This window comes from Nycticebus coucang, chromosome 1 (genome assembly GCF_027406575.1).
Source record: "Nycticebus coucang isolate mNycCou1 chromosome 1, mNycCou1.pri, whole genome shotgun sequence".
NCBI classification, from domain to species: Eukaryota; Metazoa; Chordata; class Mammalia; order Primates; family Lorisidae; genus Nycticebus; species Nycticebus coucang.
In genome coordinates this window covers 112,829,213-112,854,814 of record NC_069780.1, presented here as the reverse complement: position 1 = coordinate 112,854,814, position 25,602 = coordinate 112,829,213, and the positions used below count along the sequence as shown (strand labels likewise).

The window sequence follows — 25,602 nt, the reverse complement described above, 5'->3', positions numbered from 1 at the left end:
AATATGTTTGCTGAGGGCAGGTTCAAAGTTCTAGGTATTTCTCTGCCACTTATCCCCTAACTGGGCATAGTATGATAGCAGAACATAGCAGACATAATCTGTTTGGATACTGTAATAATAAATCTCTTCATGTGCCTTCTACCCAACTGTTAATTTAGTGATGGTTTTCATGTACTCAATATGCCTAAATAACAAGTAATAAAAATGTGGGAATTTAAGAGGGTTTTTGTCTTTTTTTGAAAAAGTGTTTATATTTAAAATCAAAGGAGTTTTTAGAATATTATTCTCATACCTCTTTATTTTCATAGCTTATAGTGAACTTGAAGGATTAGAGAAATATTTTTAGGCTGTGTGCAATAGCCCACACCTGTAATCATCCTAAGACCCTTCAGGAAGCCAAGATAGGAGGATCACTTAAGGCCAGGAGTTCAAGACCAGCTTGAGCAACACAGCAAGACCCTGGTCTCTACTGAAAGTAGGAAAATTAGCTGGGTGCAGTAGTAAACAGCTCAGTACTCTGAGGTGGGAAGATCATCTGAGCCCAGGAGTCAGCAGTGTGCTAGGATGACACCACTGCGCTCTAGCCTAGTCATAGTGCATGACTCTTGTCGCAAAAAGAAAAAAAAAAAAGATACACCATTGTTAACAGTGACATAGTCGTTGCAAAAAAAATTTTTTTTAAATCATAAAAAAATAGAAAAATATTTTTAAACACTAGGACAAAGCACACTTACTGTATGCAAGATTTATATATTTCTTATGGGAATTTAATAATTATCATAGATGTAAAATAATATTTAAAACTGCTCTCCATACATCTGTAAATTAGGTAATGTGTTATTTGATATAATTTGATAATTAAAATTTGAATCCATGTATTTTCATGTAACAAATGAACATTCTTCTTTGCTAAAACTATCACTCATTGTGTGTCTCAAGTCTTTCTGGAAATGCCATTTAGAGAAATGTAAAGAGCACTGTATACAAACAGTAGGGGTGGAAAATCTATCTTTTACAGTGATATGTTCTTCTTAAATATCTACAGAAACCAGGTATTTCCTCATTTTAATGGAATTATTGCTTGACTAAAGCACTTGAAAGCATTAGACAAAATTATTTTAAAAAATCGTTATAGGTGGTGCCTGTGGCTCGGTGGGTAGGGCACCGGCCCCATATACCGAGGGTGGCAGGTTGAAACCCGACCCCAGCCAAACTGCAACAAAAAAAATAGCTGGGTGTTGTGGCGAGCGCCTATAGTCACAGCTACTTGGAAGGCTGAGGCACGAGAATCGCCTCAGCCCAAGAGCTAGAGGTTGTTAGGAGCTGTGATGCCATGGCACTCTACTGAGGGTAGCAAAGAAACTCTGTCTCTAAAAAAATAAATAAATAAAATAAAATAAAAAATTCGTTCTAAACTATATATAAGTTCCTTGAAAATTTGTTTTATCAGCTCTTTCACCGTGTATGTGTGTGTGTGTGTGTGTGCGCGCGTGCGTGTGTGCAGAGAATGGAGAGACAGGATGTTAGTTTGCTAAGGTTCTGAAGAATACCTGTTATTATTAGCAAAGCTTGTATTTTGAAATAGCTAAGCTTTCCCTCTCAATAAATACTCAAACACTGATAAAAAATTGTAAGTTTATCATATTGTTCCATCTTACTGTTAGGTCTTCAAACACGAATTGGCTTACTTACTGACTGGAATTCTGGGAGTAGCAATAGATTATTGGATCTTCCTTGGACTTAAGATGGGGAGAAATGTGATGCGACATGTGTCTGATGACCTGGGAAGTTATATTTTTCTTTCGTGTGATGGTAAGTAAGTGTATGTGTGTTTCGTTTTTCTTAGACCAAACCTAGACCGTAGTTTTGTCTTTCTTTTAAGCAATCTGTGATTTTTAAAGTATGTTCATTTGAAGTTTTTCTTAATTATGGTTGCGCACCCAGACAGAAACACAGAGATAATGTAAAGATAATGTAAATGTAATGTATAGGTACCTATCATGTTCCTGCACAAATAAACACTGTGAACTTATTAGTGTCTTTCTGGTAATTCTAAGTATTTTTATGTGTAATTTTATATTCTCATTTTTCTTTAAAATTATAAGAGCCTTCCTCCCACATACATTATTCATTATTCAAATATATTATTTTGCTGATTTCATAAAAATTAAATATTAGATGATAGGACAGAAAATACTATCTATAATTAAATTATTATGTACAGTATAACCTGCATAGCTGACCACCTCCCTACACGGACTTCTTCCTCCAGTTGACCTAATTTTCATGGACTGGACATACACCACATGTATATACATGAGTCATTATGAAGGTTTTGAGATATAAAAATCAAAAAACATAAACTGCATGCGCACAAATAGAAACAAATGAAGCCCACCCAACCTCACTGATAGGCAAGCAAGTTGAAACTTGCACGGATGAATCAGGAAGGACGTTATCGACTGTTTCTTAGAAGTGAAATAATGAACCGTAACACGGTCTGGCTCAGAACTTTCGTAGTGCCCTGTGTATCACTGCAGTAGGCCTAGTTCTTTATGTTGACCACCTCTGTGTGTTGACCATTTTATTACTGTCCCTTGGTCAACTTACAGAGGTTCTGCTGTGTTTATATACAATACTATGTTTTCCTTCCTACAAGTAAAATTTATAATGAGCTCATCTTATACAAGTAAATATGTAAGTAGACAAATTTAAAATCAGTTTATTCACTTTTGATTGAAGAGATAGATTTACTTTTTTATGTATAGTTTTTAAAATCTTACATAAGAGCTATTTTCAGTACCTTTAACACTTCTAATCATTTAAGCTGAATAGAAAGCATTTTCAGTCTCTGGTCTTATCTATCTGTGCCTGTGAACAATTCCCAGAGCTTTTCCTATATTATCACTTAACAGTATTAAAAAATGAAATTCACCGAATCAGAACACTTACATTGTAAAGCCACTTGTATTAATTTGGATTATATCACTGGTTAAAACATTTTCTCTGTGTACCTATTACTCTATACTTTTTCTTTTATAACATAAAAAACTGTTACTTTTTTTTTTATTGTTTTGGGGATTCATTGAGGGTACAATAAACCAGATTACACTGATTGCATTTGTTAGGCAAAGTCCCTCTTGCAATCGTGTCTTGCCCCCAAAACGTGTGGCACACACCAAGGCCCCACCCCCCTCCCTCCTTCCCTCTCTCTGCTCTTCCTTTCTCCACCCCTCCCTCCTTCTTTCTCTCTGCTCTCCCCTTCCCCCACCCCCACCATGACCTTAATTGTCATTAATTGTCCTCATATCAAAATTGAGTACATAGGACTTTTGCTTTTCCATTCTTGTGATGCTTTATTAAGAATAATGTCTTCCACTTCCATCCAGGTTAATACAAAGGAAGTCAAGTCTCCATTTTTTTAATGGCTGAATAGTATTCCATGATGTACATATACCACAGCTTGTTAATCCATTCCTGGGTTGGTGGGCATTTAGGCTGTTTCCACATTTTGGCGATTGTGAATGGAGCTGCAATAAACAGTCTAGTGCAAGTGTCTTTATCATAAAAGGATATTTTTCCTTCTGGGTAGATGCCCAGTAATGGGATTGCAGGACAAATGGGAGGTCTAGCTTGAGTGCTTTGAGGTTTCTCCATACTTCCTTCCAAAAAGGTTGTATTAGTTTGCAGTCCCACCAGCAGTGTACAAGTGTACCCTTCTCTCCACATCCACGCCAGCATCTGCAGTTTTGAGATTTTGTGATGTGGGCCATTCTCGCTGGGGTTAGATGGTATCTCAGGGTGGTTTTGATTTGCATTTCTCTAATATATAGGGATGATGAGCATTTTTCCATGTTTGTTAGCCATTTGTCTGTCTTCTTTAGAAAAGGTTTTATTCATGTCTCTTGCCCATTGATATATGGGATTGTTGGCTTTTTCATGTGGATTATTTGAGTTCTCTATAGATCCTAGTTATCAAGCTTTTGTCTGATCGAAAATATGCAAATATCTGTTCCCATTGTGTAGGTTGTCTATTTCCTTTGGTTGTTGTCGCCTTAGCTGTACAGAAGTTTTTCAGTTTAATGAAGTCCCATTTGTTTATTTTTATTGTTGCAATTGCCAGGCCAGTGTCTTTCAGTGTTTTTCCTATGCTTTCTTTAAGGTTTTTTTATTGTTTCATGCCTTAAATTTAAGTCCTTTATCCATCTTGAATCAATTTTTGTGAGTGGAGAAAGGTGTGGGTCCAGTTTCAGTCTTTTACATGTGGATATCCAGTTCTTCCAGCACCATTTATTGAATAGGGAGTCTTTTCCCCAAGGTATGTTCTTGTTTGTTTTATCAAAGATTAGGTGGTTGTAAAATGTTAGTTTCATTTCCTGGTTTTCTGTTCGATTCCAAGTGTCTATGTCTCTATTTTTGTGCCAGTACCATGCTGTCTTGACCACTCTGGCTTTGTAGTACAGACTAAAATCTGGTATGCTGATGCCCCCAGCTTTCATTTTATTACTAAGAACTGCCTTAGCTATACGGGTTTTTTTCTGGTTCCATACAAAACACAGAATCATTTTTTCCAAATCTTCAAAGTACGATGTTGGTATTTTAATAGGAATGGCATTGAGTAAGTAGATTGCTTTGGGAAGTATAGATATTTTAACAATGTTGATTCTTCCCAGCCATGAGCATGGTATGTCCTTCCATTTGTTAATATCCTCTGCTATTTCCTTTCTGAGGATTTCATAATTTTCTTTATTGAGGTCCTTCACCTCCTTTGTTAGGTATATTTCTAGGTATTTCATTTTCTTTGAAACTATGGTGAAGGGAGTTATGTCCTTAATTAGCTTCTCATCTTGACTGTTATTGGCGTATACAAAGGCTTGTTGATTTTATATCCAGAGACATTACTGTATTTTTTGATGACTTCCAGGAGTCTTGTGGTTGAAAGACTAAGATCATGTCGTCAGCAAAGAGGGAGAGTTTGACCTCCTCTGCTCCCATTTGGATTCCCTTTATTTCCTCGTCTTGCCTGATTGTATTGGCTAGAACTTCCAGCACTATGTTGAATGGTAAAGATGACAGAGGACGAGCTTGTCTGGTTACAGTTCTAAGAGGAAAAGCTTTCAGTTTTACTCCATTCAATAAAATATTAGCTGTGGGTTTGTCATAAATAGCTTCAATCAGTTAAGAAATGTGCCACCTATGCCTATACTCTTCAGGGTCCTAACTAGAAAAGGATGCTGGATTTTATCAAATGCTTTTTCTGCATCTATTGAGAGGATCACATGGTCTTTATTTTTCCTTCTGTTAATATAGTGGATAACGTTTATGGACTTGCGTGTGTTAAACCAGCCTTGCATCCCTGGGATGAAACCTACTTGATCATGATGTATGACTTTTTTGATGATAAGCTGTAATCTATTGGCTAGGATTTTGTTGAGAATTTTTACATCTATATTCATGAGTGAAATTGGTCTGAAATTCTCCTTTTTAGTTGGGTCTTTTCCTGGTTTTGGTATCAGGGTGATGTTTGCTTCGTAGAATGTGATGGGGAAGATTCCTTCCTCCTCAATATTTTGATATAATTTCTGCAGTACGGGAATAAGCTCTTCCTTGAAGGTTTGATAGAATTCTGGTGTGAAGCCATCTAGACCAGGGCATTTTTTTGTTGGAAGCTTTTTTATTGTTTCTTTAATCTCAGTGCTTGAAATTGATCTGTTCAGGAGCTTTATTTCTTCCTGGCTAAATCTAGGAAGAGGGTGCAATTCCAAATATTGATCCATTTCCTTCACATTGTCAAATTTCTGGGCATAGAGTTTCTGGTAGTATTCGGAGATGATCTCTTATATCTCTGTGGGATCACTTGTTATTTCCCCTTTATCATTTCTGAGTGAGTTTACTAGAGATTTTACTTTTCTGTTTCTAGTTAGTCTGGCCAAAGACTGGCCAAATCTTTTTTTTTTTTTTTCCAAAAAATCAACTTCTTTTTCATTAATTTTCTGAATAACTCTTTTATTTTCAATTTCATTGATCTCTGATTTGATTTTGGATATTTCTTTTCTTCTGCTGGGTTTAGGCTTAGAGTGTTCTTCTTTTTCCAATTCAATAAGGTGACTTATGAGTTTGTTGATGCACACTCTTTCTGTTTTTCTAATGTAGGCTTTTAAAGCGATATATTTTCCTCTCAAAACTGCTTTTGCAGTATCCAACAGGTTTTGGTAGCTTGTGTCTTCATTGTCGTTATGCTCAAGGAAGTTAGTCATTTCCTGTTTTATTTCTTCCTGCACCCATCTGTCATTCAACAAAAGGTTGTTTAATTTCCATGCCTTTGTGTGGGGTTGAACGTTTTTCAGTTCTTTTGATTCTGTTGAGGTTTGTTTAGTGGCCTAGGATATCAGTTTTGGAGACTGTTCCATGGGGTGATGAGAAGAATGTATATTCTTTTTTTTTTTTTTTTTTTTTTTTTTTTTTTGTAGAGACAGAGTCTCACTGTACCACCCTCGGGTAGAGTGCCGTGGCGTCACACGGCTCACAGCAACCTCTAACTCTTGGGCTCACGCGATTCTCTTGCCTCAGCCTCCCGAGCAGCTGGGACTACAGGCGCCCGCCACAGCGCACAGCTATTTTTTAGCGGTTTGGCCGGGACTGGTTTTGAACCCGCCACCCTCGGCATATGGGGCCTGTGTCCTATTCACTGAGCCACAGGCGCTGCCTCAATGTATATTCTTTTATCTTTGGGATGGAGTGTTCTATATGTGTCTATCAAGCACAGTTGTTCTGGGGTCTCATTTAAGTCTCTTATATCTTAGTATATTTATGTTTAGAGAATCTGTCCAGCTCTGTAAGAGTAGTGTTAAAGTCCCCTGTTATTATGGTTTTAACGGATATCATATTGCTCAGACTGAGTAAGGTCTGTTTCAAGAATCTGGGAGCATTTAAGTTGGGTGCATAGATTTTTAGAATTGAAATGTCTTCTTGTTGTATTTTTCCCTTGACCAATATAAATTGACCATCTTTGTCTTTTTTGACTTTAGTTGCTTTAAATCCACATGTATCTGAAAATAAGATTGCAACTCCTCTTTTCTTCTGAATGCCATTTGCCTGAAAAATTGTCTTCCAACCCTTGACTCAGAGTTTTAATTTGTCTTTTGAAGCCAGGTGTGTTTCTTACAGACAGCAAATGGATGGCTTGTGTTTTTTAATCCAGTCAGCCAATCTATGCCTCTTCAGTGGGGAATTCAAGCCATTAACATTTATTGAGATAATTGATAAGTGTGGAAGTCTTCTATTCATCTTATTTTGTGAGAGTCCATTACTTACTTTCATTTTTTGCATCAGTGTGGAAGTTAGGTTCTGTCCTTTTCTGAGTTCTTACTTTGCTGCTGATCCATTGTGATGGTCAGTGTATAGAACAGGTTGAAGTATTTCCAGTATAGCTGGTTTTGTTGTGGCGAATTTCCTCAATGTTTCTATATCTGTGAATGATTTGATTTCTCCGCCAATTTTAAAGCTTAGCTTAGCAGGATATAGAATTCTGGGCTGGAAATTGTTCTGTTTAAGTAGATTAAAGGTAGATGACCATTATCTTCTTTCTTGGAAAGTTTCATTAGAGACATCTGCAGTCACCCTGATGGATTTCCCCTGTAGGTCAACTGGCGCTTACTCCTGGCAGCTTGAAGAATCTTTTCTTTTGTCTTGACTTTGGACAGGTTCTTCACAATGTGTCTTGGAGAAGCTCAGTTAGAGTTGAGACGACCTGGAGTCCAATAGCCCTCTGAAAGGAGTGTGTCAGAATCTTTGGTGATATTTGGGAAATTTTCGTTTATAATATTCTCTAGTATGGCTTCCATTACCCTGGGTCATTCTTCTTCCCCTTCTGGGATTTCTACGACTCGTATGTTGGAACGCTTCATAAAGTCCCATAATTCTCTTGGTGAATGTTCTTCTTCCCCTCTCTCTCTTCTTTTCTGCCTCTTTAACTGAGTTATCTCAAGAACTTTATCTTCTACCTCTGAAATTCCTTCTTCTGCATGGTCTAACCTGTTGCTGATACTTTCCATTGCATCTTTAGGTTCCCTAATTGACTGCTTCAGTTCCTTCAGCTCTGCTGTATCCTTTCTATATTCTTCATATCGGTTCATCTCTTATTTGATTCTGTTTTTGGATTTCCTTTTGGTTATTTTCCACTTTATCAGCAGTTTCCTTCGTTGTTTCCATCATTTCCTTCATTGTTTTCATCGTGTGTATTGTAAATTCCCTTTCTGTCATTCGTAGCATTTCTTTATAGGTGGAATCCTCTGCAGGTAGCTACCTCACGGTCCCTTGGAGGGGTTGCTCTGGACATGTACTTCAAGTGGCCAGGAGTTTTCTGCTGATTCTTCCTCATGAGTGATTTCTTTTATCTGTTTCCTTGCCCTAATTTTCCTTTCACTTCCTCTTGCTCTTTAAGTTGCCATGCCTGTGACTAGGGTTTCAGTAAGTCCCAGTGTGCCAAAACCAGTCTCACTCTGCCCCTGAGGTCTAAGGCTGTAAGGCAGCTCAGTCCCCACCTTTAGGCTGCTCAGTCACTAGGTTACTAGCTCCCCGCATCCTTGCTCTGCGACCCTGAGTGTGGAGCTTGCCAGGGCAGTTCTCTCACAAAGGCTCCGCATGGCCCACAGCCGAACACTATTAGCTCTGTCCGGCTCAGCGGCTCAGTCTGGGGCCTAGACAATGCCCAGAGTTCTCCGCACTGCTGCCCAAGCTCTCCCAAGGCAGTTCAACTGAATACCAAGTGTAAAAACACCAAAGCAGCTCACAGGTAAGGCCTTTCCAGTTTGCAGTCTCACTGCTGCTATACTCAACAGCTGCCGGTGGGATTAGACCGAACGAACACACGCAATCACTTGCCAGTTTTCCACTGCTTTTGTCCTCCTCTTGGGGTCCAGAAGTCTCTCACTGACTCCCTGTGTCCTCAAAGGGATGATTATAGGCAGATCCCACCAGCCAGAGATGCCTGGAGTCTCGTCTCCCCAGACTCACTGTGCCCAGTTGCAGGGAAGCTGTTTCTCGGCCGCCATCTTACTCAGATCTTCTGTTACTTTTTTTTTTTCTGCTGACTCTGATGTTCTAACAAGAAATGAGCATGGATGAAGCAATTAAAGGAGGTTATGAATAATTTTCTTACCCTTCCTCCTCCCCCATTATTTACATTAATTTTAAAATTTCCCCTAAAATAAGTGGGATGAAGAGTAAATATTATTTAAGCAATGTGATGACAGAACTCTAATTTTACAGTGTTCACCCTATGAAAAATTCTACCCAACTCTTTTGGGTCTCCAGACTGAAAGAGGCTTTTTTAAGACCTAATGTACAACTCCTAAACTTCATAGCCAACTTGAGAAGAGTCTGTCTGCCTCCCTTCCTGCCTTCCTACCTTTCTTCCTTTACTTATTTCTGTAATCCTAAATTCCTGAAATGAACAGATTTTAAATCAGGTGAGCTTCTTTGTGGTCCTCACCTATGAATGATTATTTTTATATACTTATGTGTCAATATTTTACACTGCCAAATATTAATACTCTGCTTTGGCACACATCTTTCGAAGCATCTGGATTTTATTTAAAGAAAAAGTTCTTGAATATGCTGTCATTCACTTTAATACTTTGAAGAGAGATTCGGGTTATAACTAGATTCAGGATTTATTCAATGATGCCCTCTGCAAAGAGGTCTCTTTTTATATCACAGAAGTTAGAAAATTTTTATCTAAAGCATTTTATCTCCTTTCTTTTTTTCGCTTTTTTATTGAGCAGAGCGGGTGATGACTGGTCCTTCTGTGGACTAGCTGTCCTTTGTCACATGACTTTTTAACATTTCTTAACTCAAATTCAGTCTTCCTTCAGAACCCTTTCTTACCGTTTCTTTCCCACATTCCTACTAGGTAGTTTAGTGTTTTTTTAGCCTTTTCAGAAATGGCACAATTCGAGTGTTATTTGCCAGAATGAAAACTAAACATTTGCCTAACATAATTCCCTGTTTTCCTTCCGTAATGAAACTTCTTTGAGTTTGGCTACCCAGTACAGGATTAGAGTGGCTTTAGAGACATCAGTATAGTTATATATCTTTCTAACACATAGTAATCGCCTTTAGGGAAAATAAATTATTTTATAGGGGTGGCGCCTGTTGCTCAGTGAGCAGGGTGCCGGCCTCATATACCGATGGTGGCAGGTTCAAACCCAGCCCCGGTCAAACCGCAAACAAAAAATAGCCGGGCGTTGTGGCGAGCACCTGTGGTCCCAGCTACTCAGGAGGCTGGGACAAGAGAATTGCCTAAGCCCAGGAGTTGGAGGTTGCTATGAGCTATGATGCCACAGTACTCTACCAAGGGCAACAAAGTGAGACTCTGTCTCTAAAAAAAAAAATTTAAATAAGTCATTTTATAGTTTTAGCCAATTGCGTGAAACAGTGAGTGTTGTGTTCGTAGGGTTCTTCTGCATGTAATATATCAGCTTCAGTGCTTTTTTTACTGAATTTCCCTTCACTTTAAAAAGGCATGGTTATCCAATGTTACTCTCCTTTTTTACATAACAAGTTTAAACCCTGTAAGTTTGAGCTTATGACTGACTTGAGCTAAAACTCAACTTCAGTGTTAGCGTTATAATCCTACTGATAGACAGATTATTTTGCTCCCAAGGATCTGTGTTTGATCACATCTGAAACTTTAGATGAGATTTAAATTAATGTCACTGTTAAAGCATGTTTAAGCCTTTCCTTACCCTTCTCAAAACACATACACACAGATGGTTCCTTAGGCTTCAGATTAGGCTATACATAGGCAATTTAAAAATTTTTAACATACATATCTAAAAATAGTTCAAATGAGTATCTTTCTAATTTTTTTCTGTTGGTATAGCTTGATGTTTAACCTTTGTCAAGAGACAGAAATCAAGTAAGTAGTTTATCTTTAAGAGAGCTACAGCTTTTCTATAACTAATGCAAAATTAAAGTTTTATTATTCTGGAGTTTGCAGAATATCACATGTTGATATGGTGAACTAGGTGCTGTAATCATGTCCTTTTTGTTTATATTTTGATAAAGAAATTTGAAAATCATTGTTTGCCACCTCTTTTTATTAGTTTATTTTTCTATATGGGTCTTTCTCCCTTCTCTGTGTGTGTGTTAGGCATTTCTTTGCATTATTTTTCAACTCATTCACTATCATTTGCTTTTCCTAAGTCATTAGTAAATATGTCATAATTTGGCTGTTATATATCTTCAAGGTGAAAATATTGGTCCATCTTTCTTATTTATGGTTAACTGGATATTTTGGTGTTTCCTAGTTTGAAAACATAGAATTAATTACTACGGGACTAGTCAGATTCAGATCTATCAAGTTAATTTTGGTTTAGTGTAATTTTTTGTCAAGAATTAAGGCAATAGATATCTTAGAAGAAAAATAAAATCTTTTCTTCCCATCAGACTTCATGTCTTTCAGTTCCACATAGATGCCATTTTTTTCCTTTTTCTAAGAGCTTTGGACAGCGGAGTTTTCTTTCTGTATTTTAGAGTCAAACTAACTGAAAATTTTTTTTATGCCTAAATGAATTCCTTATTTATTGGCTTATAGTATACTTCAGCAAACTTTGTTTTATGTTAAGTTCCACCCCGTGTGTATTTTCAGTTTATTTATATATTTATTACACTAGTCTTTTTATATATTTATTATACTTTTTAAACTGGAATGTTAGGTTGTTCTTAAATAACTATTTAGAGATAATCTAATTGGGGACCCTTAGGTAGCATCCTGCAGACCGGTTTGGAAATTAACACTGGTGGGCTGAAATCAGATCTAGAGGCCCTAGAATATGGAGTTTGCCACCCCTTCACCACTGACTGTTCACATGGTCTACAGCTTATACCTGTGGCCCTTCCCACACATAGCCTCCTGACGTTCTCTTTCAGGGCTGCAGTGTGTGAGAGTCCCTGCTGGTGGCCTTCCCTCCTCCAAGATGGGTGGGGTAGGGCTGGGGGCCAAACCTTTAGATGTTGATCCTACGCTGGAGTGGGACATGATCAAGCTAAAAAGCTTCTGCACAGCTAAGGCTGTAGCAACGTAAAGCAAACAGACAACTTTCAGAATAAGACAGGATAGTTGCCTGCTACGAATCTGACACAGGGCTGATAACTAGAGTCTATAGAGAACGTAAACTGACCAGTAAGAAAAGAGCAAACAATCCCATTTACATGTGGGCAAGAGACATGAACGAAACCTGTGAAGAAGACAAGCGAACATCCAACAAACACATGAAAAAATGGTCATGGTCCCTAATCAGCAGAGAAATGCAAATCTCAGCCTGAGATACCACCAAACCCCAGTGAAAATAGCCCATATCACAAAATCCCAAAACTACAGATGCTGTCACAGATGTGGAGAGACTGCTGGGGAGACTGCAAACTAATACAGCCTGTATAGAAGTAAGTATGGAGAATCCTCAAAGAGCTAAAAGTTGACCTTCCATTTGAACCCACAGTTCCATTACTAGGTTATCTATCCAAAAGAACAACAATCATTTTACCATACAGACATTTGCACTAGAAAGTTCATCGCAGCTCATTTCACAATTGCTAAGACGTAGACTCAACCCAAGTGCCCATCAGTGCATGAATGAATTAATAAACTGTAGCACATCTATGCCATTCAGACATAAAAAAAGATGTAGACTTTACATCTTTTGTATTAACCTGGATGGAGTTGAGGAAAATGTCTTTTTAGTAAAGTATCACAAGAATAGAAAAGCAAGGATCCAATTTTTAAATACTAATATGAGACCAATAGATAAACAACTACATGCCCACATGAGGAAAAAAAAATTAAAAATTAAATTCAAGCAGGGGGAGGGGAAAGGGGGAGGTGCAGGATGGGGGTCTTGGTAAGCTATGACCTAGCACAATGGAAGGGTACACAGCACACCCCTGAAGGGCTCAACTATAACTTGGAACTGCTTAAAAAGTGCAAACAATGTAATCTAAACATTTGTACTGTCATATTAGTCTGAAATAAAAATTTAAAAAAATTTTCAGATAGTAAATATTTTGGATGTTTAGGCCCTATAGTCTGTCCCTGCTACTAAACTTTGCAGTTGTGAGAAAGCAGTCGCACAATATATAAACAAATGAGCATGGTTGTGTTCTGATAAAATTCTACTTATAAAGGATGAGTATGGTGGATTATGCCTATTATCCTAACACTTTGGAAGACTGAGCTGGGAGGATTACTTGAGGCCAGGAGCTTGAGACCAGGCTGGGCCATACGGCCAGACCCTGTCTCTGCAAACAATTTATCATCCCATTTACTCTGGAGGATGAAGCAGGAGAATTGTTGGAGCCAGGAGTTTGAGGTCACAGTGAGCTATGATGACACTGCTGCACTTTAGCGGGGGTAACAGAAGAAACTTTCCCTCCCAGAATAATAGGCTGGGTGTGGTGTTTCACACCTGTAATCCCAGCACTCTGGGAGGCCAAGGTGGGTGGATCCTTTGAGCTCATGAGTTCAAGACCAGCCTGAGCCAGAGCGAGACCTTATCTCTAAAAGTAGTCAGGTGTTGTGGCAAGCGCCTGTAGTCCCAGCTACCCAGGAAGCTGAGGCAAGAGAATTGCTTGAGCCCAGGAGTTTAAGGTTGCTGTGAGCTGTGACAACATGGCACTCAACCGCAGGGTGACAAAATGAGAAAAAAATAATTTTTAAAAAATTTATTATTCATTAAAAAGTAATAATAATTGGTATTATTCATAAAAACACCAAGTCATAGTTTCCCAGTCCTGACTTAAACTTATTTATTTTCCTGTTGTTTCCATGGGAATGAAAACATGTCATCAAAATTAACTGAGGTAGTTTTCAAATCTTTAGAGAACTTTATTAAAGCTTTCTTTGCTTTTAGATTACATCTTTGGCTTTTCCTGATAAATACTTTACTTTATTCACTTTTGCCTTCTTATCTCTAATCTATTTCCATGCTTCAGATCTCTTACATAAATGATATAAGTACAAATTTTTATATCATTACTGATTCTCAGTCAAAATGTTTTTTTTTTCATTTATTTAACATTTTTATTGGCATTCTACCATTCATTGAGCTGAATGCTTTTATATTCAGTGGAGAGGGGAATAAAACATAGTCCTCGGTTTGTTTTTTAAATTTTAGGTGGGAGAAGTAGACTGTTACTTTAATGAAAGTACCTCGTTTAAATATGGTAAGTCCTCTGAAACAAGAAGATCTAGGTATTATGATTGGTGAACTTATGTTGAGTGCCCATGGAATGTGGAATCTGAAGTAGAAGTTTGGCAAAGTCAGGACAGAGTATTTTAGTCAAAAGACAACATTTACCAATATCTGGGGTAGAAAAGAACTGAGCCTGGGAACTTTGAGAACTTCTGGTGCCTTCTGATGGGAAGAGTGGCTAGAAGAAGGCCACCAGAGGGGTAGCGAAGTTTGTAAAGGAACTTGTAAACCTGCTGTCTTAACAAGGGTGTGGTATGATCTGACACAATTTGAGAAGATTACCCTGACTTGGCTATCATGAGGTATTGGTATCTGCCAATCATTCATCCATTCATCTGTCAAATACTAAATGTTTATTCTGTGCAAGTTAGTGATCTACATGCTGTGAGGGTACACATATATTCTTGCCCTTAAAGGTCTTACAATGCAGGGGCTAAGTTTCTTATGTTGTCTTGTTCTATCATTCCTAATTGCTAATTTTTACGTATTTTCTATCTCTGTAAACCTGTCAGATGTGCTTCTTTTGAGATGAATAACTGTTTCTAAGTTTCAGTGTAAGATTCTTTCTCTTGAGCTCTCCAGGAAAGGCTATTTCTGCCTTGCTTTTGCCTGTGCTTAGAGTTCATGTGTTAAAAGATCAATTGGTTGCAGTAAACTTTATGGTGGTAGACATCCTTTTTTATGTGTATAATTAGAGTTAAATGTTCAAATGATCTATTGATTACCACCCTTCTGATTACCGCCTGTACATTTTCAGATTATACTAACAGAGCCTTAGTAGTAGCAAGAGAAAGAGCTGTAAAAATTACTTTCTCCTTTCTGTCTCTTAAAAACTGTATCTCTGTTCAGGAGATTTTAGAAGAGATCATCTGAATTTAGCAATCGTATGTCTCTGTGGGACTAGGTGTATTTGGTTAACATCTGACTGGGGCCATAGTTGTAAAGACTCCTTTGCGGCCGTCTGCAACAAGCCCACAGCCTCTGGTCTCTCTGGTCCAGGCAGGGGTTCTCATCCTGAGCATGGTTTATGTGTTGGGCCCAATAATTATCTGTTGTTAGGGCCGTCTGTATATTGTAGAATGGTTAGTAATACTCCTGGCCTTAGCACCAGATGCCAGTAGAATCTCCTTCTCCAATGGATTTACTTTCCAATTAAAAGTAAAATCCCCCGGGCGGCGCCTGTGGCTCAGTCGGTAGGGCGCCGGCCCCATATACCAAGGGTGGTGGGTTCAAACCTAGCCCCAGCCAAACTGCAACCAAAAAATAGCTGGGTGTTGTGGCGGGCGCCTGTAGTCCCAGCTGCTTGGGAGGCTGAGGCAAGAGAATTGCTTAAGCCCAGGAGCTGGAGGTTGCTGTGAGCTGTGTGAGGCCACGGCACTCTACTGAGGGCCGTAAAGTGAGACTCGGTCTCTACAAAAAAAAAAAGTAAAATCCCCTCTTTACTTCTCTCCTCACTCATTGAGTCAGACTGCAAGGACATGAAAGGCATCTGAGCAAGACATTCATGGGTGTCTCCTGTCTCCTCAGCCTAACTGAACTCCACCCTTAAATCTTATGCTTTATGTTGCTATTAAATTTATCATTTTATCTAATTTTTGAAATGTATTTTAACTTAATGCTTATAATTCTAACTCTTTGGCTATTTATTATGTGTATTTTGCTAATTTTTACTTATTATTTACTCTTCTAGTATTTATAGTTAATCTGCCGTATGATATATTGTCACAATTTTTTTTCTTTTTTTTTTTAGACAGAGTCTCACTTTGTCACCCCTGATGGAGTGCCATGGCATTATCATAGCTCACAGCAACCTCAAACTGTTGGGCTCAAGTGATCCTCTTGCCTCATCCTCCCAAGTAGCTGGGCCAACAGGTGCTCTCACCACAACACCTGCATAGTTTTTTGTATTTTTAGTAGAGACAGAATCTTGCTTAGGCAGGTCTGGAATTCCTGAACTCAAGTAATCCACCCAAATCTCGGCCTCCCAAAGTGCTAGGATTATAGGCGTGAGCCACCACATCTAGCCCAAGACTTACATTGGAAATATTTAAAACAAATGATTGTTTTTCAAATGTGAGAATATGTATTATTAAATGTTTTTGAAAGGCAAGTAATAGGAATATTACGTAATTTTTGTGGTTTACAATCATGTGGGTGAATCCTTTGAGGAAACAACCTATAGAAAAAGGTTTCATAGGATATAGCAACAGCTATATTAACTTCTCTTGTTTCTACAGACTTTTCTTCACAGGAATTAGAGATTTTTATTTGCTCCTTTTCCTCCTCCTGGCTTCAAATGTTTGTTGCAGAGGCAGTCTTTAAAAAGTTGTGTCTACAGAGCTCCAGCAACGTTTCTTCTGAACCACTTTCTCTACAGAAGATGGTAAGCCCCACTCTATTCTTGTTTTTTTTTTAATTTTCAAGAAGTAAGTTCATAAATTCAATTTTAAAATATTCTGTTATTTCCAATAAATGGACATAAAATGTTCATTAATCTTTCCAATCTGTATAAGACCCAGTATTATTCTACCTCAAAGATAGATTGATTAAAGTGCAGTACACTGGTATGTGCTGTAGTCCCAGCTACTTAGGAGGCTGGTGCGAGAGGATCACTTGAGCCCAGGAGTTCGAAGCTGCAGTGCACTGTGATCATACCTATGAATAGACACTGCCTGGAAGCTGTAGCAGAACTATCTCTTAAGAAAAAAAGTAACAAAATTAATAAATAGGGATGTTAATTACTTTTGAGAGTAATTAAGGTTTGGGAACAGAAAAATAATACAAGAATCTTGGTTTTCTATTCATTTGCCATAGTATACAAGATTATTTCAGAAAGAGCTTGATCCAAAAAACTTTCTGTGTGGCATTTAATGGTATTTCAAAAGCAAAGTATTGACTGGGCATGGAGGAGCCAAAGCAGAAAGATCACTTGAGTATAGGAGTTCAGGACCAGTCCAAGCAACATCACAGCACTCCTTCTCTACAAAATAATTAAAAAATTAGTGAACATGATGGTATGTGCCTGTAGTCCCGCGTACTGTGGAGGCTGAGCCAGAAGGATCACTTAAGAAGAGAAGTTCAAGTTTGCAGTGATCTATGATTGAGTCACCGCAGCCCAGACAGGATGACAATGAGACCCTGTCTCTAAAAAAAAAAAAATTTAATAAAATAAAAAGCAAAATATCATATAAACATACACTACATTTGATCTCAGGTTTTTCAGTTTATCTGGAGTATCTTTAAATATAAGTAATACCTGATATCTCTAGCACTTTCTTCAACAAATGAGAAATATGTTTGTATTTTGGTCAGATTGAGGAAATTCTGTCTTGCTACAATTCTTCCTTTAAGGACATTATCACTCCTTATGACATTTTTTCCAGACTGTGGAAGAAAGGTATTATTAAATGGAAATAACAAAAATGCCAATTGTATGTAATCATATGCATGAAAATATATTAATGGGCATACAGTAATCAAAAGAGTGTTCCTAAATGAGCGTTAAAATTAGAGAACATAATTATTTTCAAGAAGTACTTTTCTTCTTGTCTTTATGGCATTAACATAGTGACATGGAACTAGCTTTCTTAATATTTAATCATACTCAAACAAGGTAGGGTGGCAGCCATAGCGATAAACCAAGAAAACACCCCAAATGGTGGAGTGAATCAAGTGATTTCTTTTAGCGCCTTCTTTGTAGTTATGAAAGCAAAATAATATTATTTTGCAACAGGTATATTCCTATTTGCCAGCTTTGGGGAAAACTGGTGTGCTTGGGGCTGGAAAGATGCAGATACCTAAGAAAATAGGACAGCGGCCTTGTTTTGAATCTCAGAGAGCCTTACTGATGCTCAACGGTGCTAAACAGAAGCAAGTGGAAGGGCTGCCAGAGTTAACGTAAGCGACGCTGATATCCCAGCCGTGCTTTGTTTTCAAATACAAGACAAAGTTTTTTCCCTGAAATATTTCTTGAACTTCATGGTTATCCATGTTACTGTCTTAATTCTGTTGATTAGAAGAAAACTGAGTTTTATACCTGTAATTACACATGATCAACATTTTCTCTTTATGTAATTCAGGGTACAGGCTATCTTTCTATTAGGTGCTTCCTGAAAGAACTAAAACTGTTCATCAAATTATCATTTTACACAATTTTGCCCTATGATTTAAATTACTAATTTCCCTAATATAGATGGGATTTCAGAATGCATGGGCTTATGAGGGGCTTAACTTGTAATAACTTTCCCAGAATGAGAAACCTCCTCTAAAGTTTGCTGTATAAAACTCATAAAGCCTAAATGTTCTCTAAGAGGAAGAAGAGAAAGGAATCAGAAAATAAAGGTAAGAATAGGGAGCAGAGGCCTGCATTCTGCATTCTGAGCTTAGCTTTGTGCTGTATTTGCTCTGCCAAATGTGGTTCACTTGGTCTTTTTCTCTTCTCTGACATTCTGTGTTCAAAAACATAGTAGCCAGGCTAATAAGATGAAAATGAGTGTGTTAGAATTTGTTTCTAGATAGTTAATATAAATTTTAAAATTAGAAAACAGTAAAGATTGAATAAGTAAGGGGGGTTAAATTAAAAAGAGGCTAAACTTAAAAAAAAAAATATATTGTCTAATGTATGCTGGCACGCCTTGCCGAAAAACAAGCTTTCATTATTTCTTTCTCTTTCAGAGACCTAAACCTTACTAAATGTTCCTCATCATTAAAAAAAATGAAAAAGAAATCAGAAGGAGAATTATCATGTTCCAAGGAGAATTGCCCCTCTTTAGTAACAAAGATAAATTTTCACAAGACTAATCTAAAAGGTATTCTAAGTATCTAAATTAATTTATGCTAAGAACTTTTCATGGTCGTAGTTAGTATTTACAGGTTCCACACACTTGCCCTGATGACTACTTGAACTTAAATATTGGACTAGGTCCAAAAAGTACTTTCTTGAATAACATATTATTTTCCTGAACTGTCATTTATACAGAGAAAGTGGTTGTTTAATACTGAACCTAACAGAGCGCTCCTCTCTTTCTTCCCCGGCCTTTCCAGATGTACAGCCCAGGGAGCGCTCTTGCTGGGCTCCTTCCAGACTTGCCCGCCTTACTTTCCTATTCCACCTCGACGTGTGCTGCTTAGGATCAGTGTCTCTGATTTGAAAGTATAATTCAGTCTTCATCTCTTTCAGTCCTAGACATTTTGTGAACAAAGAATAAGGAGTAGGCTATGTTACATAGCTGTGTTTAAGCATATGGGCTCTTTGCTTCCAGGCATTGAGCCCAGACTATGAAATGTGTTTGGCTTTTGGTTCTAACTGTACTGGAACCTAAGTACCTAAAGGGTGGGATAACAGGAATAGTGTTGTAATAGTTCACTCTGGCATTCTTTTACTTAGACTCCTCTTCACTCACAAATTTAAGCTATCTTCCAAAAGTCTATACCTGGCCAAAATAAATTACTGAGTCTCTTTTATTTGAGATCTGATTTAATGATTATCCTTTTATATCATTTTTTCAACACAGATATTAACATTATACCCGTGGAAATAGTGATAGTAAACCTTTTATAATCTTTCAACATAAGTTCATAATTACATATCACAAATTTAAAATAAGTGCCCAGTTGACTGGAAATATGAAAAATGTGTTAGATGAGAACTCAGATGATAACCTTCACAAATCAGTGTCCTTTTGTTTGTTTTATACTTTCAAAAAGTAAAACGGATATGAATGACTGTAGGCTGAACAGCAGAAGGAACTAGGAGAAATGAAGAGAATTAAAAAATAAAAGAGAAAATCTCCAAAGCTGTTTTATACATGTAAAAGAAATGTTTTGGTAGAAGTTATAGAGATAATCTATAAAACTGAGTGCTACTTAGTATTTTATAGGAAAAGCGAATATGATTCAGTATTCCATTTTGTTTCCTAAGCAATCACATTGTTTTAATTCCCTTTCAATCAAATTATCACTTATTAATCTTGGTCATACAGAGATGGATAAAGACAATTTTAGCCAGTAGGCACTAATTGCATTCCCTCTCCTGGTAAAAACCATGCCATTCTATTTGTTAGTCTTGTTCAGCTTTAAATGGTACTAGGGATTTTTTGCTGTGTGTGTGTGGTGTGTGTGTTTATATTAAGATTCCTCCATTTCTCTCTCTCTGTGCTGCTGTAGCCCAGCCAGACAGCCTATTGAGAAGCAGCAAACCATCTGTTAATGGATTTCAAGTTCTGAATTATACTTGAGTGTGTAGAGGCACTCGTGCTTAGCCAGAAACATTCATTTGAATTAAGCTATAAATGCTGTATAAAAAGAGCCATACATTTAACGTAGATTCATGAATAAATTTAAGAGAGGGCAATTGCACTCTAAACTTTTATTGCTGTAAAACCTAGTATTTTTGGTATTCTCCGATCATTTGGGGGTTTTATAGTGGAATTGAAGCTTTAAACCTTGAACTAGGGGGAGACAATGCCTGTGTTAAACCTTTTGCTGTAGAATTTCATTGCCGAATTGCTGATAGAACAGAATAGAAGCTCTATGGATTGGTGAGGTTTCCTCCCCTCCCCCCTTTTATGCAAGAGATGTTTAAAACAGTCAAAAGGAAAACTCAGCAAATAATTTTATGGCATGGGGCCAGATCTCCTAGTTCATGCCCTCTGATTATTTTCTTTAGTTGATATCTTGTCTTCTCTGAAATAATCTATTAATTTTTTATGGCAGGAGAAACAGCCCTGCATAGAGCTTGCATAAATAACCAAGTGGAGAAATTGATTCTTCTTCTGTCTTTGCCAGGAATAGACATCAATGTTAAAGGTAAGTTTTAAATCTTTATTGTCTAATTCAGTGTCTTAATACTTGTAATATTAGATTGTTTTATATCCCATTAGGAAAAATTATTTAAGAAAATTTACTTAAGATATCTTTAAAATACTGCCTTTACCAAAGCCAATAAATTCATTATATGTTGGTTTATAGCTAATGGTATAGAAACATTTTTTGATGACCATATTTTGATAATATCCCAACATTAATATTTTAAAATTATTATTTGTTTTAGTTTATTTTTCTTAAAAGCAGAAATATGATTACACCTTCGGCATTTTACTCAAAGCATTCCTTTTGAATATGAAGTACTTAGACAATCACACTGATAAGAGAAGCAGAACATCAGTACTTTACTACCAAAGTCCTACTTCTGCTGTTTTAAAACTTGCCTTGATTTCTAATTTAGACAATGCTGGCTGGACGCCTTTGCACGAAGCCTGTAACTATGGCAACACAGTGTGTGTCCAGGAAATTTTGCAGCGTTGTCCAGAGGTGGATCTGCTCACTCAAGTGGACGGGGTGACTCCTTTGCATGATGCACTGTCAAACGGACACGTAGAAATTGGCAAGCTGCTGCTCCAGCATGGGGGTGAGTGTGTTTATGCTAAATGGGTTTCAATAAATTATCCAGTTTTTGATGAATTCCTCAGAGGTAGATAGCATTTTATATTTAAGGAAAGATGCCTTTTATTTCATATCAGTAAAAAAGTAAGGATAAAAAGTCTCCTAACATGTAAGCACCTTTTATTAATAGGGATAAAAAAAGTCTTACAATATATGTAGATATGTATTATTAATCCTATTTAGGTTCACATATAAGGGTACATTTTTTAATTGGGTGTGTTGTTTTTAAATATTAATCCTTTTTGTTCAGGTGTGTAATGTCTTTGTGAACCAGTCATTTCTGAAAGCTTACTGATAAATGGATGTAAATGTTCCATTGTGATAGTTGGAATTTTTTCATTCTTATTTCGTTTCCTGTATATAGCTACTAGCTCAATTAATCTTATCTTTGTGAATCATCTTTTTTACAGACTAAAAAAAGGATATCCTAAAATAATTTTCTTCATTCACATTTTGCAGTCAATTAAGTTAAAGTAGGAAAATTTTCACATGGTGATAACTCTTGTGTAGGGGTTTTGTGAAGGAAATAACTTGTGCTGAAATATTCATCTACTGGTTTTTCTGCTGATTTTTGATCTTTCCTTTCAGCAAGCCCCCTCCTTTTCAGTGACATTCTTCTTGTATCTGAACTGAATAATACAAATTTTACGTCAACACATTCAGAACTGATTTGTGTTTTTAAAAGAAAAACAAAAGAAAACTGATGACTAGCTTTTAATATAGAAACAAAGATTTGTGGAAATCATTTGCAGCTTTTATTTGTATTGATTTTATCTTAGAATTTAACCTGATCTTATCTCGTTATTAAACCATTTGATTCTGCAGAAAAACAAAAAGCATATTTTCTTTAGCTGTCTTTTTACTCTGCATGCATCTGAGAACGGCTGTACAGCCTGGTAGTTTAAGACATTTGGTTATATATAGTCTTCTCCTGCCCCCTAAAGGCCTTAGTGTATCTGTTTTACTGACATCATTTCATAGTCAATATATTCTTCAGTTCTTCTACATTATTTTTTAGTATTATATGCTTACCAAACCGTAAGTTCCACCTCCTGTTTTATTTTCCAACCATATATCTGATATTTAAGCCAATATTTGGTCTTATTTCAAATGGTCTCGATGGAAGAGCCATTGCTGTGTTAAGGTCACCTCTTCAGTAGAGTATGGCATTATACCAACCAATGTGAATTTTACTAGGGCCCTTAGTGGAAAATAGTAAAGGGGTGTGTGTCTCCTTCTAGAGGAAGAAATCTACTTGTATTTCTGGTTATCTAGGTCCTTCAGCATTTGTACAGACTTGCTTTTACCTTAGTTGTAATCTGAGTTTGGCCCTGTCAAATGGTTGGGTACTCTCATTGTAGTAACTGCATTATTCATTCATTGTGAGTCACTCAGTCTTGAGAATAGTAATTTTAAGTTTATGTCTCTCAACTTTTATTTCCTTTTGGTAGCTTTTTTTTTTTTTTTTTTGAGATGTTGACACTGCACAATGGAAAGGAACCTAATTTTGATTTAGAATTCTCTTTTTTTCTATAAATGGCATTAATCATATATCACCAATGGTTGATCTTTTATATTAAATGCATTTTATATCTAGGCTACTATACATGTATGTCTAATCAGAGTCCTTAATAGTTACACTCTGTTCTCTCTCTCTGACTACATGATCTCTGTTATAATGGTAAGACCTTCTGCTAGTACTGAATCCTTTACATCCTCTGTAACAGTTTTGTGGCTAAATGAATAAATAATTATAAGACTCAACTGACAGAGTCGCAGAGGACTTGCACAGCACATGCTGTGACACATGCTGAGTCCTCGCTGCGTTGCTCCTCCCATATCATCCTTTGGTCCTGAGGGAATAAGGTCTGTCTTCAGTACTTTCTAAGTAGAGAACATAGGTTTAGCTAGGATAGGTGGATGACATCTAAGTTTTATCCAATAGAATTAGCATGCAATTTTTGTGAATCTGTTACCTGTACTAAAAATAGAGCACAGCAAGGGTAAAAAGAGAAGTGTCGTCTCTATCTTTGCCAGAATCACCTGTCAGCCATGGAAAAGAGCTTGACTTTTTCTTCTTGGTGATATTATCAGATATCCTTAAGACACTTACACAGAATTTAAGATGAATGTATTTTGTTAATTTCTTCTGGAAACACTGAAATTCTTGAGATGACAGTTGATAGAGTTTATAAAGCTTTTTGTAATTTATAGTTAAATAAGTTATTTAACTAAGGCATGTACTTTTAGGCAAACCTTATTTTTTAATTGACAATTTTTTAAGTGTATATTAGTCAACATGTATAGCCATTTAATTATGTCAAAACAAATTCATAAAGAATATGATGATAAATAGAACTCTCGATGCTTTAGGGAAAAAAGAGAGAGAAAACAGTTCTTAAGCTGCCAAAATAAAAATGTTTTACTCTTAACATTTTGTGTTTTCTTTTTCACAGGCCCAGTGCTTTTACAACAAAGGGACTGTAACGGAGAATTACCCTTGGATTATGTTCTATCACCCCAAATCAAGGAAGAACTCTTTGCTATTACAAAAATAGAAGATACAGTGGAAAACTTTCATACACAAACAGAGAAACATTTTCATCACCAGCAACTTGAATTTGGTTCATTTTTACTTAGTAGGATGTTGCTAAATTTTTGTTCAATTTTCGATTTATCTTCAGAGTTCATCTTAGCTTTCAAAGGCTTAACTCATCTAAATGGGCTGCTTAAGGCTTGTAAAAGTTACAAAGAAACCACCAGTGCTCACACTGACTGGTTATTGGATCTTTATGCTAGAAATATAAAGACATTGCAGAAGCTCCCAAATATTCTTAAAGAACTGCCTGAGAATTTGAAAGTATGTCCTGGAGTACACACTGAGGCCTTATTGGTGACATTGGAAATGATGTGTCGGTCAGTCACAGAGTTTTCATGATGATGCTAAAAAGTACGGGTTGACTCCCTAAACTTGTTCAACTAACATTGTCATTTATTATGGACTTCGTAGCTTACTGACAAATATTTATTTATTGGCAGACCTGGCAGCCTTGCTAAATTTTAAAAGCACTTTTTAAAGAACTTCTGCAAAATAATAGTATCAGCTTCTGACTTTTTCCAGTATGTAGAATTTGGCTCAGAAGTAAAAATAGTATTGTTTAGTGTGTATTAGTTTTATTAATCTTTAATTTTTTTGTTCTGAAAGTGATATTTATCTATTGTATGTATAAAAATTAATTTAAATATTTTTTCAAATCAAAATGTAATGTCCTCCTGTTTTAGGAGTTTTAGTTCTTAGAATCATGGCAAGGTTATTCATTCATACATCTGTGTACCTGTGAACATGTAGCTCCCTGTTTCCTCTATATAGGCTATGGGATTAAAATGTGCATTTCAGTTTTGTGTGTTTATAAAAGTTATATTTAGTATTCTTTTGGTTTTTAAATGCAGTGAATATGCAGAGTCTCACAGTTCAGTCCCTTGATTTGTTTATGTATAAGGTGTATTATTGCTCCATGTAACCAAAATTCTGTAAGTGAGAACATTTTGCTCTGTGGATTTTATTAAATAGTAAGATGATAAGTGGCATCTAAGTAATAGATTTGAGATGATTTAAAATCATAATGCATAATATGAATTTACAGAGTAGTAGTGTTTAAATTTGAAGTTCATTTTTCTCCTAATAGCAATTTATATTAAAACTAAAAGAAAGGGTATGGATAATAACCACTTTTGAAATTGAAGTCGCTTCACTGGTGGGAATAAGATACATTATGATACAGCTGGAAAATAAATATTAAAATTTCCATTTAGCTTTTATATAACTAAAGTAATGACTTTACACCAATTAATCTGCTAAAGAAGCACACTTCACTTTTTGTTTTGGAAGTAGATCTTTTTAACAAGA

At 36.6% G+C, this 25,602-nt stretch overlaps 1 protein-coding gene across 1 annotated transcript in view; it reads left to right on the top strand.

The window, feature by feature from the left end:
* The window catches only part of SLF1 (SMC5-SMC6 complex localization factor 1), a 94,973-nt gene extending 70,006 nt beyond the window's left edge, over positions 1-24,967 (top strand). Inside the window, exons 15-21 of the mRNA XM_053586580.1 lie at positions 1,665-1,812; positions 16,490-16,635; positions 17,986-18,149; positions 18,927-19,060; positions 20,967-21,059; positions 21,478-21,660; positions 24,152-24,967. Of these exons, the coding sequence (XP_053442555.1) occupies positions 1,665-1,812; positions 16,490-16,635; positions 17,986-18,149; positions 18,927-19,060; positions 20,967-21,059; positions 21,478-21,660; positions 24,152-24,633 (1,350 nt within the window). The 3' untranslated portion in view covers positions 24,634-24,967. The remainder of the gene's footprint in view (positions 1-1,664; positions 1,813-16,489; positions 16,636-17,985; positions 18,150-18,926; positions 19,061-20,966; positions 21,060-21,477; positions 21,661-24,151) is intronic.
* Positions 24,968-25,602: the final 635 nt, after the last annotated feature.